The sequence below is a fragment of the Grampus griseus genome (genome assembly GCF_964374135.1).
Source record: "Grampus griseus genome assembly, chromosome: 2".
NCBI classification, from domain to species: Eukaryota; Metazoa; Chordata; class Mammalia; order Artiodactyla; family Delphinidae; genus Grampus; species Grampus griseus.
The window spans coordinates 98,319,223-98,336,237 of NC_139018.1; the positions used below are offsets into that span (position 1 = coordinate 98,319,223).

The 17,015-nt window shown below is 37.5% G+C and overlaps 1 protein-coding gene across 1 annotated transcript in view; it reads left to right on the top strand.

Annotated features, from left to right (window-relative positions):
* Positions 1–17,015, top strand: part of UNC13C (unc-13 homolog C) — a gene marked incomplete at both ends in the record, with an annotated part of 576,078 nt that overhangs the window by 521,813 nt on the left and 37,250 nt on the right. Inside the window, one exon of the mRNA XM_082648355.1 lies at positions 6,921–7,068. Coding sequence (XP_082504481.1) covers positions 6,921–7,068 — 148 coding nt within the window. The remainder of the gene's footprint in view (positions 1–6,920; positions 7,069–17,015) is intronic.

The following is a 17,015-nucleotide window of genomic DNA, read 5'->3' on the forward strand; positions in this document are numbered from 1 at the left end:
AAGTGATAGTAGAAAAAATAACTCCGAGGCACACCATGAAAAAAAAAAAAAAAGTAAGATTTTTAAAATCAGAATTCAGCCCTCATGGATTTTATAAGGTCAATGGATGACTCTAAGAGAGAGCGCAAGAAAAATATGTTCTGTGAAAATAGAGAATGGCATTCAATGTACTGACAGGCCTGGCTCCTGTTCCTAACCCCAGCATTTCTCTAATTCTTCTTGGTGGGGACAAATGACCACCTCCTGCAGGACTAGTTCTGCCCAAACTCTGGGACAATCCTGATCCCCAAGCAGATCCCCCTGATCTACGTGTTGACAGCTCAACTATCCCATTTTCCTTCCCAGGTCATCCAATGATATTTTAGTTCAGCCTCAACCACCAGACACTTGCCTTGCTCTTCAGGAAAAAACTACTGCCTGATGTCCAAGATCCAGCAAATGGATCCACATCATTATCTTGTTCTCCAGGACCAGAGTCTGACCCTGGTCCTTCTGAACCTCAGAGTCTGAGGTCAGGTCTTCAGTCTCCTTATTTCCCAACTTTTTCTCTGGGGTCCCCATGCTACACCTGCTTTACCTGCTTTGAGACCCTCTTATCTTTTCTGATTCTGAAATTCGCCCTGACTATACTACAAGGCACTAACCGTAATGTTGACTGAAAAGGAATTCAGGAGAAAGAGGAGTACTACTTAAAAGAATTGTAGCCTCAAGAGCTAGTGATTCAGTGTCTGCTGGGAGCCCAGCAAAGGGAATACTGTAAGGCAGAGACTTCATGAGAAAGATATTCTTATACCGAAGCAGTAGATGCTACCCAGGCTGCCAAAGACATGATCCTTAATTCCTCTTTAGCTGAATTTAAGCAAATAAGCTGGACATGAGAAAGTGAGATCTGAAGGAAGAGAATGCTATGGAATTTGTAGACTATAGACTGAAATAGTGTTTGCATTATTTCAGTCATCTTTCATATACGTAAATTCTCTCTCCTGATCCTTATAAGCATCCTGGGTGTTAGGTACATCAAGAATGATCATTCCCATTTTACAGATGAAAAAGCAGAGGCTAAGCAGGTTTAACTTGTTTGCCTAAGGCCACAGAGTTGCTTGTAATTGGCAGAGCTGAGAAAAGATTCCAAACTCTAAAATCAGTGTCCTTGCTTCTATGTTTCGTTATTTAACTAAATGTTAACAAGGTGTAGGAAAATGTAGCAAGCCAAAACAGGTAATATTCCTACAGGGAGATTAGTTCTTTTTAAGTTAAAATACTGTATTTCAATTATTTAGTTTTCTTTTTAATTATTTAAAGTAATGTGAAATCCTTCAACCTCTACACAAGTACCGATGAAAATATTAACTTTCTTAAATACTAAAATTCTAATTCGACTGGATTAGTCATACCAGTTGCAGGTAGTTTCAGTTGTAAGTTAAAAGGATAGAACATGGCACAAGAAACAGAATTACAATGATCTGCTGCAGCTGGCGTGGTTGGCCTTAGAGACATTACATTTACCTGCCAACACTGAGCCAAATCAACAGTATTTGAAAATAAAAGGACAAGGCAACAGCTCTGAAACAGACAGCTAACAACTTAATCAGTATGTGCAAGCTGCTACAGAGGCCAATGGAGAAACCCTATTTAAAGTTGAGCTTTTGAAGAACTACAATCCTGCATCCTGTGGACCAAAAAACACATTCTCAGAAACTTAGATAAAGTTAAAAGGCAGAGGACTAGGTACCAGATGAAGGAACAAGATAAAACCCCAGAAAAACAATTAAATGATGTGGAGATAGGCAACCTTCCAGAGAAAGAATTCAGAATAATGATAGTGAAGATGATCCAGGACCTTGAAAAATGAATGGAGGCAAAGATTGAGAAGATGCAAGAAATGTTTAACAAAGACCTAGAAGAATTAAAGAACAAACAAACTGAGATGAACAATACACTAACTGAAATGAAAAATACACTAGAAGGAATCAGTAGCAAAATAACTGAGGGAGAAGAACGGATAAGTGACCTGGAAGACAGAATGGTGGAAATCACTGCTGTGGAACTGAATAAAGAAAGAAGAATGAAAATAAATGAAGACAGCCTAAGAGACCTCTGGAACAACATTAAATGCACCAACATTTGCATTATAGGGGTCCAAGAAGGAGAAGAGAGAGACAAAGGACCCAAGCAAATATTTGAAGAGATTATAGTCAAAAACTTTCCTAACGTGGGAAAGGAAATAGCCACCAAAGTCCAGAAGGCACAGAGTTCCAGGCAAGATAAACCCAAGGAGAAACACACTGAAACAAATAGTAATCAAACTGACAGAAATTAAAGACAAATTATTAAAAGCAGCAAGGGAAAAACAAGTAACATACAAGGGAACTCCCATAAAGTTAACAGCTGATTTCTCAGCAGAAACTCTACAAGCCAGAAGGGAGTGGCATGATCTACTTAAAGTGATGAAAGGGAAGAACCTACAACCAAAATTACTCTACCCAGCAAGGATCTCATTCAGATTCGATGGAGAAATCAAAAGCTTTACAGACAAGCAAAAGCTAAGAGAATTCAGCACCACCAAGCCAGCTCTACAACAAATGCTAAAGGAACTTCTCTAAGTGGGAAACACAAGAGAAGTAAAGGACCTATAAAAACAAACCTAAAACAAGAAAATGGTCAAAGGAACATACATACCGATAATTATCTTAAACGTGATGGATTAAATGCTCCAACCAAAAGACACAGGCTCACTGAATAGATACAAAATCAAAATAAATATATATGCTGTCTACAAGAGACCCACTTCAGACCTAGGGTCACATACAGACTGAGAGTGAGGGGATGGAAAAACATATTCCATGCAAATGGAAATCAAAAGAAAGCTGGAGTAGCTATACTCATAAGCAGATAAAATAGACTTTACAATAAAGACTGTTACAAGAGACAAGGAAGGACACTACATAATGATCAAGGGATCAATCCAAGAAGAAGATACAACAATTATAAATATATATGCACCCAACACAGGAGCACCTCAATACATAAGGCAACTGCTAACAGCTATAAAAGAGGAAATCGACAGTAACACAGTCATAGTGGGGGACTTTAACACCTCACTTACACCAATGGACAGATCATCCAAACAGAAAATTAATAAGGAACCACAAGCTTTAAATGACAGAATAGACCAGATAGATTTAATTGATATTTATAGGACATTCCATCCAAAAACAGCAGATTACACATTCTTCTCAAGTGCACATGGAACATTCTCCAGAATAGATCACATCTTGGGTCACAAATCAAGCCTCAATAAATTTAAGAAAACGGAACTCATCTCAAGCATCTTTTCTGACCACAACACTATGAGATTAGAAATCAGTTACAGGGAAAAAAACGTAAAAAACACAGACACATGGAGGCTAAACAATAGGTTACTAAATAACCAAGAGATCACTGAAGAAATCAAAGAGGAAATAAAAAAATACCTAGAGACAAATGACAATGAAGACATGATGATCCAAAACCTATGGGATACAGCAAAAGCAGTTCTAAGAGGGAAGTTTATAGCTATACAAGCCTACCTCAAGAAACAAGAAAAATCTCAAGTAAAAAATCTAAACTTACACCTAAAGGAACTAGAGAAGGAAGAACAAACTAAACCCAAAGGTAGCAGAAGGAAAGATATAAAGATCAGAGGAGAAATAAATGAAATAGAAACAAAGAAAACAATAGCAAAGATCAATAAAACCAAAAGCTTGTTCTTTGAGAAGATAAACAAAATTGATAAACCTTTAGCCAGACTCATCAAGAAAAAGAGGGAGAGGACTCAAATCAATAAAATTAGAAATGAAAAAGGAGAAGTTAAAACTGACACCGCAGAAATACAAAGGATCATAAGAGACTACTATAAGCAGCTATATGCCAATAAAATAGTCAACCTAGAAGTAATGGACAAATTCTTAGAAAGATACTACCTTCTAAGACTGAACCAGGAAGAATTAGAAAATATGAACAAACCAATCACAAGTACTGAAATTGAAACTGTGATTAAAAAACACAGAAAAGGGTACCCTCCTACACTGTTTGTGGGAATGTAAATTGATGCAGCCACTATGGAGAACAGTATGGAGGTTCCTTAAAAAACTAAAAGTAGTACCACCATATCATCCAGCAATCCCACTCCTGGGCGTATATCCAAAGGAAACCATAATTCGAAAAGAGACATGTACCCCAATGTTCATTGCAGCTCTATTTACAATAGCCAGGACATGGGAACAACCTAAACGTCCATTGACAGATGAATGGATAAAGAAGATGTGGCACATATATACAATGGAATATTACTCAGCCATAAAAAGAATGAAATAGTGCCATTTGCAGCAACATGGATGGACTTAGAGATTGTCATACTGAGTGAAGTAAGAGAAAAACAAATATCATATGATATTGCTTGTATGTGCAATCTTTTTAAAAAATGGTACAAATGAACCTATTTACAAAACAAATAGAGTCGCAGATGTAGAAAACAAACTTATGGTTACCAAGGGGGAAGGGGGGAGGGATAAATTGGGAGTTCAGGATTGACATATACACACTGCTATATATAAAATAGTTAACTAATAAGAAACTACTGTATAGCACAGGGAACTCTGCTCAGTACTCTGTAATGACCTATATTGGAAAAGAATATAAAAAAGAGTAGGTATATGTATAACTGATTCACTTTTTTGTACAGCAGAAACATAACATTGTAAATAAACTATACTCCAATAAAAATTAATTTAAAAAATTAGAGTATAACTGTGACATTCATGCAGTTATAAAACTTGTCCAGAATATTATTTAACTCATCAATTAATGAGGGAACCAGTAAGATCTTATAACTGGCTCAAAGAAGATTTCCAAGAACCACACATAAAGATAAGCAATGAGGAAAGCTGAAATAAATTTACAAATAGAGGCAAAACAGATCTAGCCACAAAACAGTCATCAGTTGCATCCCACCAGAAATAATTAATTTGCATTTCTAACAACTCTCAGTTGCCAGGAGATCGTGAAACATCATTGTAGCTGCTGCTCGTTATTCTTCCTGTACTTTACTAATTTAATTCTCCAGCACTTATGCTCAGGTTTGACAAAACTGAAGTTTGTCTGGGAAACACTGAGAGGGAGAATGCCTTCCCCTCCACAGATGCTACCTAGTCCTAGTTCAGTTTATCCCACTGCTCTTTACAGTTAGGGTATGTTATTTCATCTGATACTTCCCTGGGTCATTACGTAAACAGAGCTCCAGAGCTCACCCCACCACTCCTCCAGGGAAAACAATCAAGTCCAAGTGAAACCTTCCCCTTTCAATACACTCATTTAATATTTTTCCACTTTAAGTATCATATCACCTTTCCTAAAGAAAGGAACTCTGATATTTTTTTTCATCCACCAAAGCACCTGAAACAATTCCAGACTCTCAGTCTTTGATAAATACTTTCTACATGTGAAAATATTTTAACATTTATATAAGAAGATCAAGGTATAGAACAAGTTTAAATATTACATCTTTGTTGACTCTTCAAAAATAAGAAAAGGCTCTTCCCATTTTGCTGTGCCTCCTCTTCATAACCATAGGTAGCTTTAGGTGCAGCTTGTGTTTTCACAGTGCGCCCAGATGGAGTGGAAAGGAACTGTAAGTGGCCATGGGTTTTTCTTTGGGAGGAGGGTGTCTGCAGTTGTAACAAACTTTCTTCAGATCATATCACCATTGCCTACTTCCTCAGGCCTGTGCCCTTAGTCTTCTCTACATTACGGTCTCTGAAATTACACTCAGATGCCTACAAATGCTCAGAATGTGTTTCTACTTAGGGAAGAAAACTAAGACAATTATGAATTTTCAGTTCACTGACATGTTTCACCTCAGAAATTTTTAAGAAATGGGATAGAGGGATAACATATATCCGTTTAGGAGAGTGTATCAGAATCATTTGTTGAGCTTTTCCAAAACATGCCATTCTGTGAGAATCCTAGATTGTACGAGGCAGGTTGCAATGAGGGTGTAGTTTAGCTTTGTTGGTACAGGGAGAGAGAGAGAACCATTTATCTAACATTAGCAGAACACTATAAACACATTATCATCTCTAAATGGTTGGGAAATAACATCCTTAGTCCTATCACGTATCTCTAGTGAGTCCTCCAAAGTGATGTCTGTGCTTAATACCTGCAGCATTAGAAATGCTCATATCCCTCAATCACCTCATTTATTGTCAAATATATATGTTCTCTGTTACCTTACCTATAAATATTGCAATGCTTTGAGTTTGCTGGACGACAAGAGCAAAAAAAGAAGAAGAAAGAAACTGTTTCATTGCATTTCTCAGACACAAGGTTCAGGAGATGTTGCATTTCCAAGGACCACTGTGCATCCTCAGGTTGGCCTATGTGTGCACCATTGTGTGATTAGATCATGGGGAAGATGGGAGCAGTGGGCACCTGTCCTAGAATTGCAAACTAGTATCTAGAAAATACATGACCAGGAGATACCTTCTTTATGAAATTTGACAACCCTGGATGTTTTTCTCATGTTCTGGAAACGGAAGTCAACAACCAAGTTGACACAGTATCTAAACCTGGCATTCTGTAAGCATGCTGGCCACTGCATCTTCACGATCCCATTTCTTTAACTTAAGTGTTGAATGAGAGGAAGAGTCTTAAGCTGTGAGGATCTGATGTCTGTGATGCAGAGCAACACTTCAGAGATACTGAGGGAACCTGAACTACGTGGTGATGACTTGGCAGTGGCCAGCTGGTGCTATTTCTTTGTATCTACCTCATGTTGATCATACTGTATTATTCCATTTGAGCCTCACGATTATGGCAATAAAATCCCTCATCTAATACTTCTTTCTAAATGCCTCTGCTTACATTATTTTTTTTCTTTTTAGCAATACTTTCATGCAGGAGGAAATGGCCTGAAAAAGAATTTCTTGGAGAAAAGCCCAGATCTTCAGTCTCTGAGATACGCTCTCAGTCTTTATACCCAAACAACTGATGCCTTGATAAAGAAATTCATAGACACTCAAACCTCACAGAGTAAGTAACACATTGGATGTGAGAATAAGTAAACTGAACACAACTAAACTTCAACATAGAAATCATTATAAATAATATCTCTAATTTGACTATAATAAATTAAAGCAGCAATAAGAATGGGTAATTATTATTCATAGAAAATTGCCCAATCTTTAGCACATTATTTTATAATTTCAGTAACACTGGGATATGCTCAATACTAAAACTATATAGAGTGGTTGAGCTTTGCTCTTGCTTCTAATTTCATAAAATTTAGTAAACCCTAGTTTTGAATATCCATAACTGATATTCTCAATTTAGAACAAAAGAGTTAGTGTTTGTTGGTCTTTGTAACTTCCAAAGTAAGAGCATAATTCCCCAAATCCTGACTTCAAATGCAAAAATCTCCTGCTGTCGGGTTTTCAGGAGGGCAAACTCATTTAATCCTAATTTTATATGAGAAAAATTTTAACTTTTACTTTGAAATGAGCCAAGAGCCAAGTATTTTATTGGAAACTCAGATCTGTTTCATGTGGCAAAGTTCCCACCTCATAAGCTTCTAGGATATTACTGTTAAACAACCTTTCTTTCAAGTTGCTTTGTGATTTATCATATTTTGGTAATTCCATGTATTTAAGATCTGGCATTTCTGAGAGATTATTGAAAATGTCCCTCTGAGTCAAAAAACAAAAAAAGCCATATGCAGGCTCAAACTCTAGAACATAATAAATTGCCTCCCAGATATAATAAAAAGAAATAAGAGGACACTGTCTTCATTCATGAGAGCTCCTTCAAAGGAAGCATACGGATCTTTCTCCTCGGATGAGAATGCTCCAGACTTGTCTATGTTTCGTCATGGATATTTTCATTTTTCTAATTACATGGAAGATAATGCCAAGGTAGGTAGGTGCTAGGTAGGTGCTTGACCTGTCTTTAATATTATACTCTGCGCTTTCTGATAGTATCTGACTAAATGCTATGCTCCTTTTAATGTGATCTTCAAACCCAGCTTACATTTTTAGGATGGTTCCAGAAAGGAGAAGAGAGTTGAGTCATAAAGCCTTGTCAAGATATACATTACTCCTTGAACCCATGATCCCTCAAGGTTTTCTAAACTGTGTAAATATGAATGCAGTTCTAACACATCTTATCAGAATAGTGTCGTTGCTTTATTCCCGAAGAATGTGAGTGTATAAAAACTTAGCTCTGCTTTTACAGGTATACATTATGTGTATATACACACAACCCATGTTTCAACATAGATGTTACACCAAAAAAACTACATATGTGTATCAATTGTGTATGGAATTTGGCACACGTGTTGATTTTCTTTTGTATGAATTGTTTGGCAACATCAAAAATAAATAGCGGGGGGGAATAAGAGGATTCGTAATCCTAATAATCCCTGACAACATAACTTATTTTCGTCTTGGGTCTTTCTTTTTCTTTTTTTACTTCCCTTTTCTGGCTTTCTCTAAGTACACAATTTTTTTTTTTTGGCATAATTGAAATTGGTAGGCTATGGATATGAAATGGCTTGCCTTTTCTCTGATAGTTACCTTCAACCATGCTGGGTGGAAACTATTTCCATCTCCTCCCTCCCTCCCTTGTCATCCCTCCGACTGCCCCCCAGCCCAGCATGATCAGGCCCAAAGGACCTGAGGTGTGAAGGAGACTTGAAGGTGCACTTTGCTCCCCCGTCCCCATCATCTTCTAGACCCCTCTCTGCTTCAGGGTTTTGGGGGCAGACACTGAAGGGGAGGAGAGCGATGTCTTTCATGCCCCCTGTACAGCTGCGTCCAGTACCTGCTTCCTGAGGGCCCCGTGCTAGGGATCCTCCTATCTGCTCAGCTCCCTTCAGGGAGCCCTCAGTTCTTGCCTCCTGCAGCACCTACTGTGGCTTCCTGCTCCTTGAGTGTCTACTCCTAGTGTCCAGCCCTCTGGAATGGGGTCCCAGCCAGAAGGCTGCAGCCCAGCTTCCTCCAGTGGGACCCACCGCAGCTCATATATGCTTTCCACGTCTGTGGTGATAATGGAGACTTCTCCACTGTCACCTGCCCTCTCTCTACAATTCTCCTTTCTACCTGCTCAAATACTTGCTCATACTTTCAAGCTGGGGGGAGGGGAGGAGGAAGAAACACTGCTAACAGAACATAACCATTGTTCAATCAAAAACAGAGGCGAGCCAAGTCTCGTCAATTAATGGATGCAGTGTTTGAGTTTTTATCCAATTCCTTTCTTCCAATTCTATCACAATCCTATCGCAATACTCATTACCATAGACTGAATAATAAAGTTAGCAACAGCACCGTATCTCTTATAAGATAGGGAAAGGAGAGAGAGAGGAAAATTCACTGAATGTTAGAATTCTGTATGACATACCCCCAAATAGAACATATTAAAGGATGCAATCCCCATTTCTGTAACAGTCCCTAAGGTCATGGGTCGTATGTATGACTTCCAAATGCCCGGGGCCAGCCCATATTTCCTTTGGCTTCTAAAGAACCTCAGCTTCCAGGGTTTTTTAACTGACAGAGAAACATAGAAGAGTTGAATTCTCAAGGGTCTTATTTACATGGGCTGCTCTACTCTTCTATGAACATTTGACATGGGGTGTGTTGAAAGAGAGGAACTTGGGTGCCACCCCTTGGATTCCTTTGGTATCCTCCCTGCAGATGCACATTTACAATTAATAGTAGGATCAACTCTCCCTTTTTTGTACCTGCTATCCTAGTATCAGGAAGAGTCCAAAATGACCAAATGAAGTCTCAGTTTCCAGTGTAAATATTGTTGCAATTATTCAAGTAATTTTCTAGAACTTGGCTCAGTACCAAATACCCGTGAATATTTATTGTTCAGTTTTTGTTAATCTAATTTATATTTTGTTAATATAATTTAGAAAGACCATACTGGTGTTACGGTATCTTTCAAATATAAAATTTGAAATGGGAGCTGGTGCTACACACTGCAAACCCCTGCTACCCTCTGCCTGAGGAGCCCCATTCAGGGTAAGCTGGGCTGTCAGACAGTTAACCCCCAGGAAGCAGCCCTCAACCAGTGAAAGATAGGAAGCTGGCAGATTAAAAAACAGACAAAACATCAGCTTCCTCAGTTGGGACAACTCTAAAATGAATTCTACGCAAACTCCAGAGTTCCCCTGTGAGATGAAGCTTCATCCCTTCAGGGAGGATGCCTTCCCAGATGGACCATTTACCATGGAATGCTTGTCTCAACTTTCTGCTCCCGGGGGAACCCAAATCCAGTGTCACACTGCTGGAAAGTGAGGATCCAGATTCCAGGTCAGCTCCTCTAGATCTAAATCCTGTGCACTTAACCATGATGCCTGCATCTTCTTGATGCTAATTAAATTATAAAGGCCAAATACCCTGAATGAATTTTTCCCCATTACTTGAGCTTTTTCTCTCATGATTTCTTAAGTTAAGAATACAGAACTAATTAGAGAAACTCAGCTTGTAAAGTAGTGAACATTATTTGGAAACAAATTTTACATATTTCATTTACTTTATGACTGACAAATCAAACTGATTTTTTGTCTCCTTCATTTCTAACTCATACTCTACAAGTATTAATGAATCATCATTCAACTGTTACTTAATCAACATGTTGTGTAAAAGAACTTGGAATCCTTTAGAAATTTAACTGTGCTTTTTAAAACATCCATATTTTGTTCTCATATTCTCATAAAATCTTCCCTTACTCCATTTGCTTCTTTCCCTCTCTCTTGTTAAAATGTTCTTTCACATCTCTTTCTCCTTTCTGTTTTTTCCTGATCTGTGTTAGCAAATTAATTGTAACATTAAATATACGGGGAAAAAACAATGAATAATTAATGAATTATTTTTTCACTGTCTTCAAATTGGAAGACATACTTTCTTTAAAAATATTTTTAATTCAGTTTTTACATAAATGGGCTTGTGAGTATAGAAAAACCTGCTGTATATTGCTCGCTTATGCTTTATTTTATTCCTCTTTTATTCCCTTGCTCCATTCTCTCCATTTTCACCTTCCTTTCCTCTTTCTTTGATCTCTTTTTAGAATAGATTTAGATCTCCTCTTTCTCCAGTAATAAAAAAAAAAAAAAAAGGAATAGAGTTTCATTAGAAATTTATGAGCACAGAGTTCAAATGAAATCCATCAGTTTGGAAAAACACTGTCTTCTCTCCTCCTTCTATTCCAAATATTGGAAAATAAACAAATGCCAAATGGATAGAGAAGTATTCTTAAGTCCTCAAGTGAAACTGAGAGTTCGATTTTAAAGAGTATCATGTTTATTAGTCTAGCAAGGTACTGCAGTAAGAAAACACCATATTATGCTGCATTCACTTAACAACTATTTACTGAGCATCACCTCTGAATAAAGTCCCATACCATGGGGCATATATTCAAAGCTAAACATAGTGTTATGTACAACACCAGGTGCTCTAATATGGTGGTTCTCAAGCAGAGGTGAATTTGTCCCCCCAGGGCAATTAATTACAAATATCTGAAGAGCTTTGGTTGTCTCATCTGGGAGTGGTGGTCATGTTACTGGTATCTAGTGGGTGGAGAACAGTGAGGCTGCTAAACGTCTTACAGTGCACAGGACAGTCCACAACAAGAAGTTATCTAAAGTCTCCAGGTGGCAACAGTGCTGAGGTTGGGACACCCTGCTCTAATACTAGACTGAAACAACATGAGAAGTGATGTAACATGTCATGTTAGAAGAGGGAAAAATTTGCCTTGGAAGACCGGAAAGGCAGAACAGTCAGTGGGAAAACTGAGTCATGAGGAGGTAGAAAGAGGAAGGCATTCTGGATTCAGAAACTGTCCAGGAAAGAATATACTTGCATTCTTAATTTTAAAATCCCAACATGTCAAGCATATCCACAGTATATTTTTATGAGGAAAAAATGTTTATTTTGCTTTTAAAGCAAAATTCACCATATCACCACTAATAGGGTTTAAAAGTACCTTAGAGTTCCTTGCACCGTTAACTATTTTGTGTAACGTTAGTAGAAATTATTTTAATATTTAAAGTAATTACCATGTTCTTCTCTTGGAGTTGGCCCTATGGCCTAAATTGGGTAGTTAGCTTGAAAATTTATACTTTTTTATTGTGGTTTCTCAAAAATGTGTTACTTACAGTTTTAGAAGCTGGTACAAAATTCATTTCTTGAATCTTAATTACAATATTCATCATCACTTTTAAAAAAGCTTCTCTAACAGCTATTTCATTATACCAAGGGCTCTTTGAATATTTCATGCAGTAGCAGACAGTGAAAAATGTGTAAAACTTTAACATATTAAGTAGAATTCTTTTCAATGGATAACACAATTTGGAATGAGGCACAGAATGATTAATTGCTGACCTATCCTGTGTCATACTGTTTCCTTACCTGAGCATTTATTACGGCTTGAGGAACCTAAATCTAAAAAGCTTTAAAGACAAAGGGGATTTTTTATGTCTAAGTTACAAATGGCTCATAAAGCAAAAAAAAGACTGTATATATTAAAATATATGAAGTGAAATGTCTTTATTCTATAATCTGTCCTCTTTTTAACTTTTTATGAGCAATATCTTTGAGTCCTTGCTTATTTGAAATTTCTTAAAATTTAAATCAGATCGTTTTGGTCATTATAATAACTTGTTTCCTGCTAAAGTAAAGTATAATATATTTTAATCTGAAATGTAAATCAGATAGCTACTGACTCACATTTTGAATCTACGAATATGCTTCAATACATTCATTATGTATAAAGCATTAATTGTCTCTAATTATGTTCTTCAAATTACAAAAGATATGTCCATAAGAAGAAAAGAAACCCCGTGTGAAGTGGTTCACTGTAGAAAAGGTCTCTTCTTATCAGAAATGTAGAATTTAACATTAATAATATTTAGTTGGCAGAAGAGCTGGCATCAAAATAAAGAGATTAGCCTTTAGGCCAAAGGCCACAGCTGAAACTTCACCTTGATGCCACCTATGGGAGAAAATGCTGAGGAATGTCTTCAGGCTAAATAAAGTTCAGTTAGCCATCTTCACTTTAATACTGATTTGAAAGCACAGTCAGAAGTGGTCTCTCATTTTAGCTAATAAGCCTTTCAGAGATCACCAGAATCCCCTCCAACACGTCTATGCCCCTGTCTTATCCCTGGGACAGTGGGATTCCACTAGCTAGCACTGCCCTCTAAGACAAGAGGTTAGATTTCTTATGCAGTGGAAAAACTGAGAATTTATGCGATTTGGCTCTTCAAATATTGCAGTTGGTCTGATGACATTCAACGCTGGGTGAGGCTCTTCAGTGCAGTCAAAAAGCTGTACACAAATAACTTTAGTACGAGTGGTGATGTGATACGGTCTGAGCACACTGAATCCTTTCCCAGGGTAGAAATGTGTTAGATAAGGGTTACAGTAATGCTGAGCAGTACTGGGCACTGAAAGCAAGTTGTCCACCACTGTGCCAGTCTTCCCAACCAGTCCTGCGAGGTGAGTAACTTCATCCATGCTTGTCCGGTTAAGCAATGAGTCACAAATAGATTAAGAAACTTGCTAAAGTCATATAGATAAGTGGCAGAGACAACGCCCTTCCCACTATTTCACACTTATTTTCATCAGCAAAGAAAGCAGAATGTATTATTACTTCCTACACCCACCCCGCGCTTTCTTCTCCATAGTTTTGAATAATTGGGGTTACACTTCATACTTCTTACTTCTCATTTTGGTAAGACTAAAGCTCCCTTCTGTTCCGGAGATAATCTTTCAGTTGGTATCTTTTTCACATCAGCAACAAACTCTATCTCCGAACGTCTTCCTTGCTTCCCAGTTTCTTCTCATTCTGGCCCCAGTTACTGGGCAGACTTAGTGGCCAAGGCATCTTTTGAATGTTAATTGGAAGTAATTGTACTGTAGTAATCTAAGTTGAAAATAAGAAAATGCATCCTGCTTTCCAAAAACCCTTTCTAACATAGGCTGATTTCACTCCTCTGGAGAGGGGTGTGTGTGTGTGTGCGCGTGTGCGTGTGTGTGTGTGTGTGTGTGTGTGTTTAGGCTGTTGCTGCTTTGGTCTTTCTCTTTTCTACTCTTCTCACCCTTGTCCCCCACCAGCAGAAAGATCATTTTGTAACACTCCCCTTGCACATAAAGTCATATCATGAGTGCTAATCTACATTTCTCTCTTCTCCCAATGTAAATCCTAGAAGACAGGGCCTTGCTTACTCATCCCTCAAATCTAAGTGCTCAGTATAGTACCGGATACAAAGTAGGTGCGTTAGTGAATTTTAGAAAAAATAAATGCTGGGAAATTAAATGCAGAAAATTTTTAATTGTGTGATATGACACAGTCCTCATATTTGAATTGATGCCATTACAAATCTTTATTGAAAGCAAGTATATTTACAGCCCAAAAGAGAGGGAGAGGGAGAGATAAGAGGGAGGAAAGAGAGAGAGAGAGAAGTTTACAGTTTGATGGCTGATAGTGTTTAGTAGTTTCTTTACAAGGTAGAAGATAGTAAGTGCACTGGAGAAATACAAAGGGCTATATAAAGTTAGATGGAGAGAATAAGATCTCGCATCTGTATTAAACTCTTGAAATCACCATGTGTTATTCAATCTGTTACATGAACTTAAACGTAACCAGTAAAAAATGAAATACACTACTGTGTTCCGTTTAGGTCACAGATATATTCATATACCCTTGCATTTGACTCATTTTTAGGAGCATTTTCCATGTGCCAGCCTTTGTGTTAGATGCTAGTTAAAACTACAATGAAAGGCTGTGCTGAATATCTTCCATTTGCCCCTTCTAATCCACCCTACTTTCTCCCTGGGGCTGGGGCGTATTGATTACAACAATAGACTCTCTTACTCCTTGTTTCCCATTGGGTTCAGCCAGTAGGGAGCCCCTGCAAAGCTCTGGGGGAGGAAAGAGTTAGGTAAGGTATTCATTCTGTCCGCTCCCTCTGGGCATGATCCATTCATTCAAGCTGACTTTGTCCTTTGACTCTAAGCCTCTCAAAGTTGCCTTCCCTAGAAGACTCTCCTTGTGGACCACAGTAATGACTTCCGCCCCTCAGGCTTTAGGGATTATGGATATTAACAACCCCACTATCCCTCAACCCGCCACCTAAACCTTCACAAACTGTCTCTTTCTTAAAGCAACCAAAATTACCCTAATTTGAGTTTCCATCTGTTTGCTAATGATACCCCGATGCATACAAAGGCAAATCTTCATGGCTTTGCTAGGTTTTTCTTCCATGCCAACTCTTTCACTCAGGTCATCAAAGATTAACATTTTAAAATAAACAAATCAAGCATCAGAATAATTATCTTTGGAATGAGAAACAGAAAACATTGCATTTTGATGACTGAGCTACCCAGAATGAACGGAAGCGTATATTAGCTTTTCACTCACAAGAATATTTCCGTTATACTCTGGCCAAGTCAACAAAATCCCAGCTCCCACTTTCTCATAATGCAGTTTATCTTGCTCCGTTTCATGTCTGAAAACTGGAAATCATATTGAGACAACTGGGAGCCACTGGTGACATTTGCAAAGTTTAAGAGCCCTCATAGCACAGACTAAGCAGATGTTTGTTGTATGTCATGTAATGGGGAAATTATCATTCTTTGTGCGCTTATCTAAGTATGCATATTTCTAGGTCAGAAAAGGGGTACTTTCATTATTGCTTCCTTCATTTTTTAGTATAACTAGTTGAAAGATTAATTTTTCCATAACACTACCCATACAACTGTGTGTAATGGAAAGGTATCTTTTCATTTCTCAATTGGGTGAGAGCTAGATCTCATTCCAAGACTATGCAGAATACCAGTGGTATTAGAACACTGCTTTCTCACTTAAGTACTCTGTTAGTTGCATCTTAAAGGCTAAGTTGGATTTAAACAATTCTGATAATGAGTAATGTGCATATTTTTCTAAAATTAAACCAAAAAATTAAATAAAAATTATTTTGTTTCTAAAAACAAACAACAACAAAAAGCACTTGACATTGGCATTACATTCAAAGATCTAAGAAAAACCATTCACACTTGGAGTTTACTATAGTTTATAGGCATCTTCAAATACCTTTTTCTCACCTGAGTCTGAGAACAGCCCTGCAAAGTCAGACAGAGGTCTTTAGATTATTGGTCTGATATTCCACACTGCCTCTGGGTGCTCTTTTGAGATGGGCATTTCACCCAAGAGCAGTAGATGCCATTGAAGTGATTTGAGCAAGGGTACAGTGTGCAGAAAAAGACTGAAGGGAGACAAGACAAAAGAAGGCAGCCAGGTTGGAGGCTAGGCTGTGCGAATAACTATGGAGACATGCGAGTAGGTTCAAGATGTAATTCAGCACTCTAATAAGCATGAGCTGGTGAAATAAATCTTGTCAAATTGATAGAAATTTAGGATAATAAATTTCTTTTATAGGGTATTAAAATAAAGCAATATTTACTTCTGTGTGGTGAAATTGGTTTTTTTCTGCCTGCTTATAATTTTCTGCACTTTCAAATTATCAAAGTATGTCCAGGCATTTCTGTTGAATCATAATTTTAAAAGAAATATGTGGAGAACACACTTTGATCTGCAAAGTAAATTAGTTTCATTGAATACCAAGGTATAATCAGTTCAACGTGGTAGGTTTTAATATCTTTCAGGGCCTTGGATTTAAATCTGTGGGATGAAATAAACAGCCCAATTAAACCTTCTCCTTACGATTCTAAGGATCTCAAAATTGCTCTGTTGGTAGGAGAATTTTACAGAGTATGAACTACTCATACGTGTTGTATTTACAAGCATATATATGCTATATGTGTATATGTAATTTAATTATTTATAAATCTTATTTTATGAAGAAAATGACCAGAGTAATTCTGTAATGCATTGATTAAAATTAAGCAAATGCTAAATCAGTGATAAAACAGGTATTCTTAAAATTATCTAACACTTTCTTATTATGGGTAATTATGATA